This window comes from Phyllobates terribilis, unplaced genomic scaffold (genome assembly GCF_046119375.1).
Source record: "Phyllobates terribilis strain yellow unplaced genomic scaffold, ASM4611937v1 Scaffold_12__6_contigs__length_324123572, whole genome shotgun sequence".
NCBI classification, from domain to species: domain Eukaryota; kingdom Metazoa; phylum Chordata; class Amphibia; order Anura; family Dendrobatidae; genus Phyllobates; species Phyllobates terribilis.
Genome location: NW_027362772.1, coordinates 197,857,232 through 197,877,443, shown reverse-complemented (window position 1 = coordinate 197,877,443; position 20,212 = coordinate 197,857,232). Strand labels below are relative to the sequence as shown.

Sequence of the window (20,212 nt, the reverse complement as noted above, 5' to 3'; positions counted from 1 at the left end):
AAATACATACACGCAGAACACAAAAATATACAAAACACACACGTGTATGTATATATATATCTATATCACTATTGTATTTTTCATGCTGTATGACACACCTAGGTTTTAGAGGAGGAAAATGGAAAAAAAATGTAAGCAAAAAATGTGGTCACGGTGCGCTGTTAAGGGGGAGGGGGTCTGGTGCTGACACTAGTATAGGGGTAATGTCCCCCATCCCTATCCTGATATGCATGGTGCCACTCCATCCTGATGCATGGCACCACTCCATCCTGATATGCATGACAACCCTCATCCTTATCCTGGTATGCATGGCACATCTCATCCCTATCCTGGTATGCATGGCACCCCTCATCCTTATCCTGGTATGCATGGCACCCCTCATCCTTATCCTGGTATGCATGGCACCCCTCATCCCCTATCCTGGTATGCATGGCACCCCTCATCCCCGATCCTGGTATGCATGGCACCCCTCATCCCCGATCCTGGTATGCATGGCACCCCTCATCCCCTATCCTGGTATGCATGGCACCCCTCATCCCCTATCCTGGTATGCATGGCACCCCTCATCCCCGATCCTGGTATGCATGGCACCCCTCATCCCCGATCCTGGTATGCATGGCACCCCTCATCCCCGATCCTGGTATGCATGGCACCCCTCATCCCCGATCCTGGTATGCATGGCACCCCTCATCCCCGATCCTGGTATGCATGGCACCCCTCATCCCCGATCCTGGTATGCATGGCACCCCTCATCCCCGATCCTGGTATCCATGGCACCCCTCATCCCCGATCCTGGTATGCATGGCACCCCTCATCCCCGATCCTGGTATGCATGGCACCCCTCATCCCCGATCCTGGTATGCATGGCACCCCTCATCCCCGATCCTGGTATGCTTACCGACTCCACAGCCCTGGCTACTGCCCCCCTCACACTATATCGAGAGCGAGAGAGGCAGGCCAGTCCAAAGCATCAATGCCTTCATCATGCAGTCACTGCTGACACAATTCAGCCACATGAGGCCTAGCATTGTCTTGCATCAGAAGGAACCCAGGACCCACTGCACCTGCATATTGTCTCACAATGGGTCTAAGGATCTCTTCCCGGTACCTAATGACAGTCAGGCTACCTCTGCCTAGCATATGAAGGTCTGTGCGGCCCTCCCCACACCATTACTGACCACTGCCAAACCGGTCATGCTGGAGGATGTTGCAGGCAGCAGTACTCTCTCCACGGCGTCTTCAGACTCTGTCACGTCTTCTCAGTGTGAACCTGCTCTCATCCGTGAAGAGCACAGGGCGGCAATGTGGAATATGCCAATCGCCCTGCACAGTGTTGGGCTGTAAGCACAACATCCACTTGTGGACGTCGGACCCTCATACTGCTCTCATGGAGTCTTTCTGAGTTTGAGCAGACACATGGATGTTAGTGGCCTTCTGGAGGTCATTTTGCAGGGCTCTGGCAGTGCTCCTCCTGTTCCTCCTTGCACAAAGGAGGAGGTAGTGGTCCTGCTGCTGGGTTGTTGCCCTCCTACAGCCCCCTCCACGTCTCCTGGTTTACTGTTCTGTGTCCTGGTAATCTGCTCCTTGCTCTGGACACTAAGCAAGGGAAACCACGAATATATAGCCAATGTAGTAGAAAAATAGAAAATTGCTTTATTTGAAAAATTTATATAGGAAAAATACTACAAGTCATGCGGGACTTGGCATCTGACTCCCTCGGTGTCCCTGGGCACTTTGTTGCCGCGACGCCGATGTGGTCGGTTGCGGGGTTGCAGGGACGCATTGCCGCGTCATTTCCGGGTCATGATGCACTATGGGTAGCGTGGGCATTGCCAGGGTAACGGTCATGTGACGTTGTGTTTCCCTGGTGATCGTCACGTGACTGTACAGTTCCTGCCTCCCGGTTATAACCAATTACTAGGGCCGGCAGGTGTCGTGGAGCATCGCCATGGCAGCATTTACGTGTTCTCACGTTCCCGTATCTAAGGGGATGTGAATGCATAGTTTACACAGTTACTTCCGGGTCGCGGTATATTATTGGTAGCGATGTACGCTACCATGGTAATGATCACATGACCATGTACCTCTGAGGTTGGTCACGTGTCTTTATGGTCCCGCCCCTATAGACAGGTGTAGGTTATCCTGACATCTATTGTGGTGGGTGTATTTAAGGGCCGCACATATCCAGTCTCAGTCATCCCCTTGAAAAAGGCAGGAGCGCTGAAACGTGTGTCGGGGAGCCACACGGTGTGCAGCTTCTTCATCCTATAAGGTGAATCATGTTTCTTTTTCGTTGCTTGTAATATGTCTTTTCTTTTTTTTTGTTTGGGCTGATAGTATTGATGCTGGGGAGTCGATGGAAGTATAGGTTATGATGTGTGAGGCCTTGTTTGTGGCCATGTATATCGTATTATGACATCCTTCTTCCACGCCCATCTATACATATACATATATTCAACCCACTCCCCTCTTTTGGTTTTTGTGAGGGAAAGGCAATAAAAGATAATGTTACATGATGGATTTGGAATCTGCACCCTATGGTGACACCTGTTGTTTGTTTTTAATTATGTTTTAATTTTCTATATGTGATTTTGTGTCATATGTTTTGCCACTGGAGTCCCGTATGACTTGTAGTATTTTTCCTATATAAATTTTTCAAATAAAGCAATTTTCTATTTTTCTACTACATTGGCTATATATTCGTGGTTTCCCTTGCTTAGGCACCTCGTTCTATATGTTTTTCCCACGAATGGCCCGTGATATATGGTTTTATGAGTTGGTTGCAATATGGAAATTATACAGTTATTTATGATATTTTTGCAAAGCAACCATATACTCGGTTCTAATCTTCCCTTTGTTGCTCTGGACACTGTGCAGACAGATACCCTTCTTCCCTTATAGCTCTCATTGATGTGCCATCCTGGGTGAGCTGCACTACCTGAGCAACTTCTGTGGGTTGTACTGTAGACACCACCTCATGCTACTGTACCTCTAGGGGTGAGAGCAATGACAAAATGCATAAATGACCAAAACAACAACCAAAAAGGATGAGAACAGAGAAATCGTTTGTGGTCACCACCTGCAGAACCGCTCCTTTATAGGGGGAGTTTTGCTAATTGCCTATCAGTGTTGCTTCATAACTGGACAGGTAGATTTCACAGAAGCGTGATCGACTTGGAGTTTCATTGTGTTGTTTAAGTGTTCCTTTTATTTTTTTGAGCAGTGTATGTGAATTATGTGTGTGTGTGTACTGTATGTATAATATATATTATGTTTGTGTGTGGTCCTCGGATGAAGATGAATGCAAAATGTGTCAGGGTTGTTCTTCTGGCTAAACATCCACACTGGTTTGTCTCCTTTACCTTTATTTTTGTCAAGAAACATTTTTGCCAATATTACTCTGTGCTTACCTGTATTTGAATCGTGAGCGTCTCCTGTGAGCGTCTCCTGTGAGCGTCTCCTGTGAGCTCTATGCATGCACTGAGACTTATCCCTTTACTTACCTATATACAGACATCTTGTATACAATATTGCGCTAAGTGACATTGCTCATTCATTTTTGTATGCATATACAGTACAGACCAAAAGTTTGGACACACCTTCTCATTTTAAGATTTTTCGGTATTTTCGTGATTATGAAAATTGTCCATTCACACTGAAGGCATCAAAACTATGAATTAACACATGTGGAATCATATACTTGACAAAAAAGTGTGAAACAACTGAAAATGTCTTATATTCTAGGTTCTTCAAAGTAGCTACCTTTTGCTTTGATGACTGCTTTGCACACTCTTGGCATTCTCTTGATGAGCTTCAAGAGGTAGTCACCGGAAATGGTTTTCACTTCACAGGTGTGCCCTGTCAGGTTTAATAAGTGGGATTTCTTGCCTTATAAATGGGGTTGGGACCATCAGTTGTGTTGTGCAAAAGGCTGGTGGATACACAGCTGATAGTCCTACTGAATAGACTGTTAACTGCTTTTTATTCTTTCTCCCATGACCGCACCACGAGAGAGAGAGGATCCGCCCATCAAGGACAGGAAACCTACAGGTTAAAAAGGGCGGCACCTCTCTCTCGCCTCAGTTTAGGTTTCCTGTCCATGATGGGAGACCTCGCAGGCTTACCTGCAGAAGATGGTCTCTTGCCCCAGAGGGAGCCACAGGGCGCTGGATGAAGCTGTCGGTCCTGGGCCTCTGGAGGGCAGGGCTCATTGGGGCACCTCCGTGTGCGTTGCGGCAGGCGGGAGGTAGATGTCCGCCATGTGTGGAGCCGCTAGCGGACGTACGCCCCCCCCCCCCCCTCCCTCCCGCTGTACGAGGCAGGAGATCCGGGCCGCGCCGGCGGGGCACGTGACAGGCGCGGCCCTGGGATGTATTTCCGGTGCGTCGGGGACGTCACCGGAAGTGGGCGGAGCTCGCACGCAGCCAGGAAGTGCGCGAGAGCATGAGGACGCCGAAGCCACGAGGAGGACAACTTCAGCTGGGCAGGCGGCGGTGAGCCCACCTGGGGGGAGGGGAACCACGTGGGAACAATTAACTCCCTCCTGGGTTCGGGAAAAAAAAAAGCAACCCACACATGGTACCTGGTATGGCTAGTATAAAAGAGTCCTGGCAACATACAGAGGTGCTTCCCAGCCCATTGTTACCTTGGTAGACATGGGAGATTCACAGGAGCAGCTTTCACCTCAGCAAGAACAACTGCTGCAAGAGCAGCCCTCTGGGGAGCCCTCACAACTGGTGGTGCAACGTCATTCCCGGTCTGGGTCTAGTCGTTCAGCTAGGAAGTTCACCACTAAGAGCAGAAAAAATAGTCCGGTTCAGCGTGATTCCCCACCGGTTATGATGGATTCTTCTGCTTCTACGGTACCAGATTTTCTGTGGGGTAAGTGGAATCTTCGTGGAAGTTCTACTAATAGTTTCCTCCTCCTTTTTTCTTTCTATAAACTCCTCTTTCAGAGCAAGAAATGTTCAGCTAAAACGAAACATAAAGAATGTGCCTTATGCAGCAATCCGCTCCCAGATGCATATAATAAGAAATTGTGCCAGCTGTGTATTAACAAAGTAATTGTGGAGGAAACCCCGGGGTTTTCCCTGGGCCTAAAGACTTTAATTAGAGAGGAAATAGGCAAGGCTTTGCAAGGCTCAGAATCTACTCATATTTCTCGGGACCCTCAGCCGGGTTCAGACTCTGACATATCTGACATTTCCTCCTCCGCTCTCTCTTCTTCTGATAGTGAATCGGATAGACAGTGTTTTTCCTCTGCAGGAGGTTGATGCCTTGGTAAAAGCTATCCGGTCTACCATGGGCATGTAGACATGAGGGCAGAAAAATCTGTGGAGGACGTAATGTTTGGTGGATTAGGTCAGAAAAAGAGAAAAGGTTTTCCCGTGAATACAAGAGTTAAAGACCTCATTGATAGAGAGTGGAAGAAACCCGACAGGAAGGGCAGTGTTCCTCCATCTTTTAAGAGGAGGTACCCATTTGAGGATGCCATATGTTCCTCTTGGTCAAAAGCACCAAAGCTGGACGTTGCTGTCGCTAAAGCGGCAAAAAAGACTTCCCTCCCGTTTGATGACATGGGAGCATTAAAAGACCCCCTGGACAGACGAGCCGATACCTTCTTAAAAGGTGCATGGGAGACAGCTGCAGGAGCACTGAGACCAGCAGTAGCAGCCACCTGCACATCTAGAGCCCTGATGGTTTGGCTGGAACAGTTGAACAGTCAGCTAAGGGATGGTGTCTGTAAGGAAGGAGATTATTTCTTCCCTTCCACTGGTTCAGGGTGCAGCGGCCTTTCTTGCTGATGCGTCTGCGGACTTGGTCAGATTGGCAGCAAAGTCATCAGCTCTGTCAAATGCGACTCGACGAGCGCTATGGATTAAATGCTGGCCTGGGGATGTACAGACAAAGTCCAGGCTGTGTACAATCCCTTGCGAAGGGGAATATCTCTTTGGCCAGACTATGGACGAATTATTGGAGAAGGCCGGAGATCCTAAGAAGGGTTTTCCATCAGTACCTCTACCCTCCTTTAAGAGATCGTTTCGGAAAAGAAAATTCATCCGAAGAAGATTCTTCAGGGAACCGGACAAGTCCGAAGAAAGAGGTCGAAAAGGTAGAGGCCTTCTCTTTGGTTCATCTCCAAAAAATGAGCAGAAGCCAGGGAATGCACAATCAGCCCAGGTGGGAGGGAGATTGTCATTATTTTTCCCAGCTTGGAAACAGATTTCTCATAGTAATTGGATTTTGAGCCTGATTAAATATGGTCTAAAATTTCAATTTCAAGCTTTTCCTCACAAGAGATTCATGATTGTTCCCTCTAGTTCCTCCCCAGAACGCCAGACTGCCCTCGCATCGGAAATTTCAAGTCTTTAATAAGGAAAAACGTCCTGATTGAGGTTCCGGATTCAGAAAAGGGTCTCGGATTCTATTCATCGCTCTTCTTGGTCCCAAAACCGGATGGGAGTTTCAGGACAATTATAAATCTAAAATCTTAAAATAGCTTCCTTAAAGTAGACACTTTCAAAATGGAATCCTTGAAAACAGTAATAAACTTGCTTTTTCCCCACTGTTATATGGTAGTTCTCGATGTCAAGGATGCATATTACCATATTTTCATTCATAGTTACTATCAGAAATACCTGAGGCTGGCCATTGAAATTGAGGGGGTGGTTAAACACTTTCAGTACACTGCACTTCCCTTTGGGTTAGCAATAGCCCCGCGAATTTTCACCAAATTAATGGCAGAGGTTATGGCCCATATAAGAGAAAGAGACATTCTAATAATCCCTTACCTAGATGATCTCCTGATAGTGGGAAACTCTTTTGTTCAATGCGAGGCCCACCTTTGGGTGACCATGTCTGTCTTGGAGGGCTTGGGGTGGTTTCTAAATTTGGAAAAATCTAGATCAACTCCACTCAAAGCTCAGCAGTATCTGGGGGTCATGTTAGATTCTAAAAAACAGTTATTTATCTGAAGAAAAAATTACAAGAATCCAGGGTTTGGTAAGACAGTGTATGGATAAACCCTCTGTCACTCCGTAAAGCCATGTCGCTATTAGGGACCTTAACCTCGAGTTTTTCCGCAGTTCGTTAGTCACAATTTCATTCAAGGGCTCTTCATTGGGATGTATTGTATAACAACTCAGTCCTAGAGGGACATTTAGACCGTGAGTTTACCCTGTGTCCTCTGGCCATACATTCCCTTCATTGGTGGTTACGACACGATAATCTTTCTAGGGGGGTCCCCTGGGAGTGTAAGCTGACGGCAGTCTTAACTACAGATGCGAGTGCTGCAGGTTGGGGAGCTCACTTCAATGGGAACTTAGTTCAGGGGACCTGGTCAAGGAGTGAGATACAGTTGTCATCAAATGTTAAGGAGCTTTTGGCGGTGGATTATGCGTTCAACAAGTTCCTTATATATTTACAGGGCCGGCATGTCTGTATACTCTCGGACAATCAAGTTTTGGTAGCTTATATAAATCACCAAGGGGGAACCCGCTCAAGAGACTTAATGAGGGTAGCGGACAGACTTCTTCAGAAGGCAGAAGATCATTGTCTCTCCCTTTCGGTATTCATCTAACAGGGAAAGAAAACGTCACAGCGGATTTCCTAAGCCGTACTTCCATAAAAGAGGGAGAATGGTCCTTGAATCCTCAAATCTTCTCCAGAATTGTGGCAATGTGGGGTCTTCCGACGGTGGACTTATTTGTGACAAAATCCAACCGGAAGGTGACAACATTCTGTTCCCTAGACCCCAGAGAAGAACCCCTGACAGTGGATGCCTTTATGGTTCCCTGGAAATTCCCTCTGGCATATGCATTTCCTACCATGATCCTGCTTCCAGCAGTTATAAGGAAGATCAGGGCAGACAAGGCCAGAGTAATACCCCTTTTGGCCCAAAAGACCGTGGTTCCCTTGTCTCCGAAAAATGTCCATATCAGATCCCTAGATCCTTCCGGAGATTCCGGACCTTCTCACTCAGGGTCCAGTTTCCCATCCTCCAGCCTCGAGTCTCCATTTGACGGCGTGGAATTTGAGAGGGTGCTGTTGACCAACAAGGGATTCCCCGCAAATGTAGTAAATACTCTCTTGTCTAGCAGAAAACCCTTTACCATCCGCATTTATGCTAGGACCTGGAGGAAGTTTTTATCATTTACTGAATTTAAACCAGGGGAGGGGCCCCCTATTGGCAAAATACTAGAGTTTCTGCAGCGAGGCTTAGAATTGAGGCTTACCACTAGTACCTTAAAAGTACAGGTGTCTGCTTTGGGAGCTTTGTTTTCTTCCGATATTGCAGCTAATTATTGGATAGCGCGATTTATGAAAGCTTCCTTTAGGTATAGACCCATTATCAAAGCAAAATCCTCTCCCTGGGATTTGAATTTGGTCCTAGAGACCTTAACTAATCCTCCCTTTGAGCCCCTAGATTTAGCCTCCCCAAAAATTATTGTCCTAAAAGCAGCCCTGTTAGTGGCCCTGACTTCAGCCAGAAGAGTGAGTGACATACAGGCTCTTTCCATCTGTCCGCCATTTACTCAGATTCTGGATGATAGGATTGTATTAAAACCTGACCCAGCCTTTCTTCCAAAAGTAGTCACTCGGTTCCATAGAACTTAGGACGTAGTTCTCCCAACCTTTTGCTTTCCCCCCAAAAATCAAAAAGAGGAGAGGCTACACACTTTAGACGTGAGGAAGTGCGTACTCAAATACCTACAGATTTCACGCAGTTTTAGGAAGGATAATTCCCTATTTATATGCCATCAGGGGGCTAGAAAGGGTTGTAAGGCCTCAAAGTCTACAATTGCAAGATGGATTAGAGAGGCCATATCCCTCGCCTACTCCTCAGGGAATAAGGAGGTTCCGGAGGGGTTGAGAGCTCATTCCACCAGAGCGATAGCAACCTCCTGGGCGGCGAAAACGGGGCTTTCCATCGAAGAGATATGTAAGGCTGCCACTTGGTCTTCTCCTTCTACCTTTTATAGGCATTATAGATTGGACCTGGGTGTCTCTGCTGATCTCACCATTGGGAGAATGGTGCTTCAAGCGGTGATCCCTCCCTAATTTCCTTTCGTCTCTGTAATTCTCTCGTGGTGCTGTCATGGGAGAACGAATAAAGCCTTAGTTACTTACCGGTAACGGGATTTTTCGGAGCCCATGACAGCACCTGTATATTCCCTCCCTTCACTGGTGTTTTGCACTCCCGTAAAGTTGGCTTTCCATTGTTTTGTGCACCTTTGGGAGAAGTTGGTGAAAGTAATGTACTTAATGTAATGATGTGTTTATTGTAACTAACCTTGGCGGTCCTCTCATGCTCTGTTAACTAAACTGAGGCGAGAGAGAGGTGCCGCCCTTTTTAACCTGTAGGTTTCCTGTCCTTGATGGGCGGATCCTCTCTCTCTCGTGGTGCTGTCATGGGCTCCGAAAACTCCCATTACCGGTAAGTAACTAAGGCTTTTCTTACCATAATACAAATTCTAAGTAAAGAAAAACGAGTGGCCTTCATTACTTTAAGAAATGAAGGTCAGTCAGTCCGAAAAATTGGGCAAACTTTGAAAGTGTCCCCAAGTGCAGTTGCTAAAACCATCAAGCGCTTCAAAGAAACTGGCTCACATGAGGACCGCCCCAGGAAAGGAAGACCACGAGTCACCTCTGCTTCTAAGGATAAGTTTATCCGAGTCACCAGCCTCAGAAATCGCAGGTTAACAGCAGCTCAGATTAGAGACCAGGTCAATGCCACACAGAGTTCTAGCAGCAGACACATCTCTTTAACAACTGTTAAGAGGAGACTTTGCAGCAGGCCTTCATGGTAAAATAGCTGCTAGGAAACCACTGCTAAGGACAGGCAACAAGCAGAAGAGACTTGTTTGGGCTAAAGAACACAAGGAATGGACATTAGACCAGTGGAAATCTGTGCTTTGGTCTAATGAGTCCAAATTTGAGATCTTTGGTTCCAACCACCGTGTCTTTGTGCGACGCAGAAAAGGTGAACGGATGGACTCTACATGCCTGGTTCCCACCGTGAAGCATGGAGGAGGAGGTGTGATGGTGTGGGGGTGCTTTGCTGGTGACACTGTTCGGGATTTATTCAAAATTGATGGCTTGCTGAACCAGCTTGGCTACCACAGCATCTTGCAGTGGCATGCTATTCCATCCGGTTGGGCTATCATTTATTTTTCAACAGGACAATGACCCCAAACACACCTCCAGGCTGTGTAAGGGCTATTTGACCAAGAAGGAGAGTGATGGGGTGCTACGCCAGATGACCTGGCCTCCAGTCACCAGACCCTGAACCCAATCGAGATGGTTTAGGGTGAGCTGGACCGCAGAGTGAAGGCAAAAGGGCCAACAAGTGCTAAGCATCTCTGGGAACTCCTTCAAGATTGTTGGATGACCATTTCTGGTAACTACCTCTTGAAGCTCATCAAGAGAAAGCCAAGACTGTGCAAAGCAGTCATCAAAGCAAAAGGTGGCTACTTTGAAGAACCTAGAATATAAGACATATTTTCAGTTGTTTGACACTGTTTTGATAACTATATAATTCCACATGTGTTAATTCATAGTTTTGATGCCTTCAGTGTAAATGTCAAATTTTTTCATAGTCATGAAAATACTGAAAAATCTTTAAATGAGGTGTGTCCAAACTTTTTGTCTGTGTGTATGTATATGTGTGTGTGTATGTATATGTGTATGTATATATAATATATATATACCGCCATCAATCAGTGAAGCGTGGTTCAAATCCCGTGCCGGACTGCGCCCGTCGCTGATTGGTCGCGGGAGGCTGGCGCGACCAATCAGCGACGCAGGATTTCCGTTACAGACTAACAAACAGAATTAGACAATTATATATATAGATAATGTGTGTGTATAAAAGCTCCTGAACTTATGCAGATGTTTAGGACTTCATATACTCAATGGAGGTACTAAAGGAGACTCTCTAGGAAGATATACATTAAACTCCCACGTAGGAAGGAGTGTTGTTGACTATGCCATTACAGACATGGACCCGGCAAATATCGGAGCCTTTGTCACCCCACAAACGCACCTGACAAATCACAGCTAACTTCTTCTATTCATGAAATCATCAACAGAAAAGCCCCAGCTGAATGGCCTCCTCAGCCTGTCTCCATCCTATAAATGGTCCAAGGCATTGGCAACAAAACATAAAGAGGTTCCAAACAGCCCCGAAATACAGGAGATGCTCCACCACTTCTACAACTACGAGTGCAAGTCAAACCTAGAAGGAGTGAGTCAAGCTGCAAAAGACCTCAGTGATCTATTCTACACTATGGCCGAATTGTCCAACCTTGAAAAAGTCAACTACAAGAGGCCAAAAGAAAAACAGATCTACGGGTGGTTTGACAGAGACTGTAAAGCAGTTCGGAAGAGCCTGAGAACAGCCTCAAACAAGAAACACAGACACCAACAACCCAGATCTCAGATGCCTACAACACCATACAAAGGCAATACAAAACCATCCTCAGGAGGAAGAAGCAGAGTTACATCTCCACTAAACGTAACCAACTCCAAGATTCCCTCCAAGACCACTCCTTCTGGGAACTATGGAACCACATGGGCACAAAAAGCAAGAAAAGCAACATCCATATCCAAAACGGCAACATCTGGCTCCAGTACTTCAGAGCCCTATACAAAGACATCCCAAAGGAAGGACTAAGCCAAGAACAGGAAAACATAATGGCAAAATTAAACGCAATGGAGGAAAAAGTAACAAATTTCCAAAACCCTCTGGATACACCAATCACATTACAGGAAGTTTCAGAGACAATGTCTTCCATAAGGTGTAGAAAAGCCAGTGGCCTAGATGAAACCCCGCTGGAAATGCTGAAATACAGCCCACCAGAAATACAGGCTGCGATGGCTAATCTGTTCAATATCGTGCTGCGCGCTGGCTACTTCCCTCACACCTGGAACCAAGGCCTTATCTCACCCATTCACAAGAGTGGAGACAGGTATAACCCTGCCAACTACAGAGGCATATGCGTCAGCAGCAACCTGAGAAAACTGTTCAACAGTATCCTAAACAAGAGGATCCCCAGTTTCCTCACCGAACACAACACAACGTCCTCAGCTAAAGCCAAGCAGGGTTCATGCCTAACCACCGACCACATCTACACCCTGCATAGTCTGATTCAGAGTCACGTCCACAACACAAAGCACGGGAAGATATACGCTTGTTTTGTAGATTTTAAAAAGGCCTTTGACTCAATATGGTACCCAGGCCTGGTCCTGAAACTGCTGGAGAGCGGAATAGGAGTTAAGACCTATGATGTCATCAAAAGCTCCTACACCAGCTACAATCGCTGCAGCGTGAGGGTGATCGGGAAAAGAATGGCTGATTCCCAGCAGAGCCAAGGAGTCAGACATGGCTGCAGCCCAAGTCCAATGTTCTTCAATGTCTACATCAATGAGCTGGCCACTGTCCTGGAATCTTCTGTGGCACCAGGTCTCACACTCCATGACGCCCAGGTGAAATTCCTGCTGGATGCAGATAACCTACTGCTGCTGTCACCAACCGAGAAAGGTCTCTAAGACCACTTGAAAATCTTGGAGAAATTCAGCTCCACATGGGCATTACCCATCAACCCAAATAAAACCAACATCATGGTGTTCCAGAAGAGAAAGACAAGATTGGACCAGCACCCTTCATTTGTGCTAAACAACTGTGCTCTCACAGAAATGGACAAGTACACCTACCTAGGCCTGGAAATTCACCGGTCAGGGAGCTTCAAACCCGACATAGAGACCCTGAAGGACAAGGCCTGCAAAACCTTCTATGCCATCCATAGGAAGCACTACCATCTGAAGCCACAGTGAGGGTCTGGCTAAAACTCTTCAATGCCATCATCACCCCAATCCTGTACGGCAGCGAAGTCTGGGCTCCTCACAGATACCCTGACTGGTCAAGGTGGGATTCCAGCCCAACAGAAATATTACACCTGGAATTCTGTAAGCAACTTCTCCAGGTCCATCGGAGAACCACCAACAGTGCCTGTCAGGCTGAGCTGGGCAGATTCCCACTGCACCTAGCAGTCCTGAAGAGGGTGCTGACCTTCCAGGCTCACCTACATAGTAGCAGTCCAAGCTCCCATCACTATAAAGCCCTGCTACATGTAAGGGGGTCAAACAAACCAGGACCCCCGGAGCAACTCACCCAAACCCAACCTGACCGAAACAACCACAGCAGACTGACAAAAGCCAGAATCCGGAAGATGGTAGTAGAAGGCCAGGACAGGTTTGTCAGTGACTGGAGGAACAATATCAATGACTCACAGAAACTGACCCTGTACCAGAGTCTACAGACAGACTACAGACTGGCTCCATATCTGGAGAAACTCCCGGACCCCAGAGACCGCCAGATCTTGAGCCTATAGACTCAGTGCCCACAATCTGCCCATCAAGGTTGGCCGGCAGAGACAAAGCTACAAGCCCAGGGAGGACAGACTGTGGCCACACTGTGACCTGGAGGATGACCTCCACTTCTTGCTACACTGCACCAAATACTCAGCAGTGAGGGACTTGAGGAGACTCTGATCTCTTCCCAAACTTAAGATCAATGAAGGAGGAAGAGAAAACATTTATTTATCCTGCTGGGGGAAGAAGAGAGAGTGGTGGAGAGGGCAGCGCAGTATGTCAGCGCATGCCATAGGCTGCGACAAAGAGAACTATGATACTTCATGGACTTCCATAGCCCCCACCCTGAATGTGCCCCCGTCCATCATCCCTGCAGTCCCAAACCCTATATCCTACTGTACACTTGCTTTGGCAGAACTAATGTTTATTTGGTCCTGCCAATAAAGCTTCTTTGAATTAAGTTGAATTGAATATATGTATGTATCTATAATATACATATATAATATTGTGTGTGTGTAGATGTACAGGTGCATCTCACAAAATTAGTATATCGGTTAATTTATTTTAGTTCTTCAATACAAAAAGTGAAACTCGTATAAAGTCATTACAAACAGGTCTATATCAAGTGTTTATTTCTGTTAATGTTGATGATTATGGCTTACAGCCAAAGAAAACACACAAGTCATTATCTCAGTAAATTCAAATAATTAACAAAACACACCTGCAAAAGCTTCCTAAGCATTTAAAAAGTTCCCTTAGTCTGTTTCAGTAGGCTCCACAATCATGGAGAAGCCTGCTGACTTGACAGATGTCCAGAAGGCAGTAATTGACACTCCACAAGGAGGGTAAGCCATAAAACATCATTGCTAAAGAAGCTGGTTGTTCACAAAGTGCTGTATCCAAGCATATTAATGGAAAGTTTAGTGGAAGGAAAAAGTGTGGTAGAAAAAGGTGCACAAGCACCTGGGATAACTGCTGCCTTGAAAGGATTAAGAAAAGGCCATCAAAATTTTGGGGGAGATTCACAAGGAGTGGACTGCTGCTGGAGCAGCCTAGGCCTCGTCAGTCTCCAGACCTTAATCCCATAGAAAATTTATGGAGGGAGTTGAAGCTCCGAGTTGCCAAGCGACAGACTCAAAATCGTAATAATTTAGAGATGATCTGCAAAGAGGAGTGGACCAAAATTCCTCCCGACATGTGCGCAACCCTCATCATCAACTGCAAACAACGCCTGACTGCTGTGCTTGCCAAAACGGTTTTGCCACCAAATATTAAGTGTTGTTTGCCAGAGGGATCAAATACTTATTTCTTACTGCAAAATGAAAAAAAAAATATCTAATTTATACAATGTGATTTTCTTGATTTTTTTTTTGGGATATTCTATCTCTCAATGTTAAAATTAACCTACCCTTAAAATTATTGACTGTTCATGTCTTTGTCAGTGGGCAAACTTACAAAAACAGCAAGGGATCAAATACTTATTTCCCCCAGTGTGTGTGTGTGTGTGTGTGTGTGTGTGTGTGTGTGTGTGTGTGTGTGTGTGTGTATGTGTATGAAAAGTGGAATCTGATTGGTTGCTAAGGGCAACTGAGCCAGTTTCACTTTACACCAGGTTTGATAAATCTCCCCCTTCATAACCTTATTACACTTTCTGTCCACCTACTTTTGGACCACCCTGTATATACTGCTCAAAAAAATAAAGGGAAGACTACATCCTAGATCTGAATGAATGAAATATTCTCAATGAATGAAATATTCTCATTGAATACTTTGTTCTGTACAAAGTTGAATGTGCTGACAACAAAATCACACAAAAATCATCTATGGAAATCAAATGTATTAACCAATGGAGGCCTGGATTTGGAGTCACCCCCAAAATTAAAGTGGAAAAACACACTACAGGCTGATCCAACTTTGATGTAATTTCCTTAAAACAAGTCAAAATAAGGCTCAGTATTGTGTGTGGCCTCCACGTGCCTGTATGACCTCCCTACAACGCCTGGGCATGCTCCTGATGAGGTTGTGGATGGTCTCCTGTGGGATCTCCTCCCAGACCTGGACTAAAGCATCCGCCAACTCCTGGACAGTCTGCGGTGCAACATGACATTGGTGGATGGAGCAAGACATGATGTCCCAGATGTGCTCAATCAGATTCAGGTCTGGGGAACGGGAGGGCCAGTCCATAGCTTCAATGCCTTCATCTTGCAGGAAGTGCTGACACACTCCAGCCACATGAGGTCTGGCATTGTCCTGCATTAGGAGGAACCCAGGGCCAACCGCACCAGCATATGGTCTCACAAGGGGTCTGAGGATCTCATCTCGGTACCTAATGGCAGTCAGGCTACCTCTGGCGAGCACATGGAGGACTGTGCGGCCCTCCAAAGAAATGCCACCCCACACCATTACTGACCCACTGCCAAACCGGTTATGCTGAAGGATGTTGCTGGCTGCAGATCGCTCTCCACGGCGTCTCCAGACTCTTGTCACCTCTGTCACATGTGCTCAGTGTGAACCTGCTTTCATCTGTGAAGAGCACAGGGCGCCAGTGGCGACTGTGGCAAATGCAAAGCGTCCTGCACAACCCCCATCTGTGGACGTCGGGCCCTCATACCACCCTCATGTAGTCGGTTTCTAACCATTTGTGACCTGCTGGAAGTCATTTTGCAGGGCTCTGGCAGTGCTCCTCCTGTTCCTCCTTGCACAAAGGAGGAGGTAACTGTTCTGCTACTGGGTTGTTGCCCTCCTATGGCTCCCTCCACATCTCCTGGTATCTGTTCCATGCTCTGGACACTGTGCTGACACACAGCTACCCTTCTTGCCACAGCTCACACTGATGTGCCATCCTGGATGAACTGCACTACCTGAGCAACTTCTGTGGGTTGTACTGTAGACATCTCCTCATGCTACTGTACCTCTAGGGATGAGAGCAATGGCAAAATGAAAAAGTGACAAACAGCAGCCAAAAAGGATGAGAACAGAGAAATGGTCCGTGGTCACCACCTGCAGAACCACTCCTTTATAGAGGGTATCTTTCTAATTGCCTATCATTTCTACCAGTTGTCTGTTCCATTTGCACAACAGCAGAAGAAATTGATTCACAATCAGTGTTGCTTCTTAACTGGACAGGTAGATTTCACAGAAGTGTTATTGACTTGGAGTTACATTGTGTTCTTTGAGTGTTCCCTTTATTTTTTTGAGCAGTGTATATACACCAGTGTTTATTGAATCTTTTACATTTTCTTCTTTCTTTCCACTGCCTCCCGCCACACCCACCCTCACCACCACCCACGAGTTTGGTACATAATTTCCCTTTTTTTTTTTAATACTATTTAAGGCATTTACTTGTAACATGGAACCATGCCAGAATATGAATAAGAACTACAGAGTTTGAAACGCATCATATCTACTGGAGTATCTGGGTACCGTTCCCAAGGACTGTCCAGGGTTTTTCCTTTTGCCTTTTAATGAATTTATAATTTTTTTTGTTTTTAATCACGCTCTCCCGGACCTGTTGCTGAATACTCGCCTCTGTGTATTTATGTATATATAATGTCCTGTAATAGGGCTTCACATCCAGGCATGCTCTATAAATCCCAGCATGCCCTGAAGTATAGTATATGGCTGCTAATGCCAAGTAGTGTAAGAGCCACTTCTTCTTAGCAGCTCTGTCTCATAAAACACTGCACACTGTGAGAATTCTCAGAGAGCGACGGGTGGTCATGTAACCGCAATTATGCGATTTGCATACTTCTGGCCACATTCCAACTAGAATTGTCTGGCCCCGCTCATTACACTTGTATTGACCGAGGCTGCACACTTCTAGTCGGCACGTGACCGCATGTATGCAAGTCGCATACTTGAGGTCACACTCCCGGCATCAGAGAATCCTCACAGCGCAGTGCGCACGATGTGAGGTTTCACTTGACAACCCAATTAATATATTGTATGTGAAAAGCAACTTTGTGATCTTTACATATCCGTATGTTTTATTTTAGGAGGGACCAGTTCGACTACAACAAATCCATTCCAGCCCAACCAACAATCATCTCTTACATTGAATCAACTTCGTTCCAGCCCTGTGATGTCAATGGGACAGCAAGTTACACCTGCTGGACAGACCCCTGCAGCAATTCCATATAGTTCTGTGTCACCCATGGTGTCGGTGTCCCCTATGGCCCCAGGAATCCCTCTAGCCAGCGTGTCCCCAATGGTTGGAATGCAGCCTGTGGCTGGAGTGGGGGGCTTTCCAGTTGCTGCAGTGCCTCCAGGTGTTCCTCCCATGAGCTTGCCTGCTATGATGCCACCGCAGCAGTTGGTGACACAACCAGTGATCCCGAATCTATCAGCACAAGCTGTGACTAGTACCACCAACCCTTTCCTATTATAACAGGCTGTGGGATCATTGAGTTTGTAATGGTGATGATGGGGGGTGATGGGTCAAAAATGGCATCATCTTGCTACTACCACAGAATGTCCCTGTTTCTTACATCTTTTGTGGCAACCCTGTATTAGCAGCATCTATGAATTTTGGTGTCTGCTTCCTTTTCACTGTGCCTCTGAATACCAAGAAATAGTATTTTACCCCTCCTCCGAAGTACAGGTAACGGTGTTTAGGTTGAAGACCATAGAATAAATATTGTTTTCTGCAGGATAATTGATAATCAGTAGTGTTATGCCAGAATTTTAATGTCCGAGTAATTTCCGTTTGCCGCACCGTCATCTTTTTTGCATTAATTAGCAGCACTTCACAGTATGGTTCGTTTTGTTTGCTTTTGCCTAGTAGCAGCCCATGAGCTCTCGACTTGAGCAAAACTTGCTTTAAACATCTGTTTTTTTTTTCCCGTATGAAATGAGTGTTTTGCCTACACGATTTTACCTCCATTTCCGACCTATCCCCGTTTGACTTCAGTTCTGCACATTACCCCCTTTACCCTCCCTATAAATGACGTGTTGGTGGTTCTAGGTATAAGTACAGCACATTGCTCCAGCACTTCTGTGTTACTGGACCGCATTAGGAAGACGCCCTACTAGAACCATATATTGATATAACACTAAAAGACTAAGCTCTTTAAATTCCAGATAAAATTTTCTGTTGAGCAGGGGATTATTGGTGGATTTCTGGGTTGTATTGCCATAATAGCAGGACATTTCCTATTTATTAGAATGAATTCATGAATGCTGATTAAGTGGATTTTTAACCCTTGAGTTTATTCCATTTCTTTCCTATTACCATTACAAATCAAATCTGTGATGTTGATTTGTTTGATAACCACTTAATAAACTGATGGCTTTGCTTGGTGTGCTGTCCATCGAGTCCTGTTGAGTATTAAATTCTCACGCTCTCCCATAGAAGAGAAAACCATGTCCAAATAAAGCAAGTCTGGGAAAGTTTCATCAGCTTTTCCTTTATTTTATTCTTTTAAGTCCTTGTTGTCTTGAAGATTATGACAGTTAATGAAAATCCGCATATGGAGTATTGTCTTGTATGGGAATATAATGTCATACATTATATCTGATCAGTTTCTTTCCTTTTTTATGTGTATGTTCTCAAGTGATTTGATTTGTGATTATCATTTGAGGAAGGAAACTGTCCATAAGTGATTCCGAATGTCTGTCATTTATTAAACACATCTGGACATACATTGTCTAAATGGAGCCATCCTTCAGTGCTGTATTCACATGATATCATAATTGTCATCTACGAACATATTAACTGAGCCCCACATTTAGGACTGTCATGCGCTGCAATTTAATGAGAAGTTCTGGTTCATAGCCATGGAAAACTGTTAGTGTAACCTTGCATTAAGTTAGAAGAAGACACGGCACTTCTGGTGAGTTGTGCACAAGTAGGATACAATCCCATCAACTGATGTAAGAAAACTTGGCACTCAAATGTGATCAATAGAGATTAAATTTTTATTTGTGGTATAATCCAGACAAAGATGTTTCCGTCTACAACTTGACCTTCATCAGTCCTCTGGACTGAGAGATAACTGCTTGGACAGCGTGAGACAGATCTATGCGGCATCTACCACTATGCAGGAGAGCGCTCTCCTGCATAGCGGTACATACCACATAACTCTGCCTTGCGCTGTCCAAGCAGTTCACCTTCATTAATCCGCTGGATTGAGGGATAAGTTGTAGACTGAAACGTCTGTCTGGATTATACCACAAATAAAAATGTCATCTATTTTGATCACATTTGAGTGCCAAATTTTCTTATATCTTGTCTCGCATTAAAGCAGTCCTAGACAAGAACTCATACTAAGACTTTCATTATCAACGCTTTGCAAATGTCCCACTTCCAGCTCTAATCTATGCAGCTTTTACATGGGGTTGTGTGTCAAGGGGGCTGGATTATTTCAATAGGTAAGGCAGTGGGCATCTGTGAATCAGCTTTGACAGAGATGGGGCTTGGTTTAGCTGTTGAAATGAGCCCCTCAGCCAGTAGCCCTCAGACATCACTAATCATTTGTCGACACAGAAGGCCCCCCTCATCTGTCAAGAATGGAACTTTGATAATGAAAACATTTGTAAGTTGTATGTTCTCTTATAAAGAACACAAGCACTCTTGTGTTCTTTATAAGAGAGCCGCTGCCAGATTCCACTGGTGGCAACTTATCTCCTGGGGGACCAGATGGTTTGCCCGTTGGAAATCCAATGTGACCATCCCTCTCTCCCTCTACATCATCTGTCGTTGGGGAGTCAGGAGGTCCCCATACGCATTAGTCTGCAGATATCGACCGACTTGAGGCTAATGTATTTGAGGAACTTGAAGGCAATCTGTCAGCAATATTTCACCCCCCAAAAAAATATTTGTGCATGTAGATCTTTCAAAGAT

The 20,212-nt window shown here is 45.6% G+C and overlaps 1 protein-coding gene across 9 annotated transcripts in view; it reads left to right on the top strand.

Annotated features, from left to right (window-relative positions):
- Nucleotides 1–18,678, top strand: part of LOC141172403 (epsin-1-like) — a 141,651-nt gene extending 122,973 nt beyond the window's left edge. For all 9 annotated transcript variants that reach the window (XM_073656576.1, XM_073656583.1, XM_073656580.1 and 6 more), the window contains one exon: nucleotides 17,367–18,678. In XM_073656576.1, the coding sequence (XP_073512677.1) occupies nucleotides 17,367–17,758 (392 nt within the window). In that variant the 3' untranslated portion in view covers nucleotides 17,759–18,678. The remainder of the gene's footprint in view (nucleotides 1–17,366) is intronic.
- Nucleotides 18,679–20,212: the final 1,534 nt, after the last annotated feature.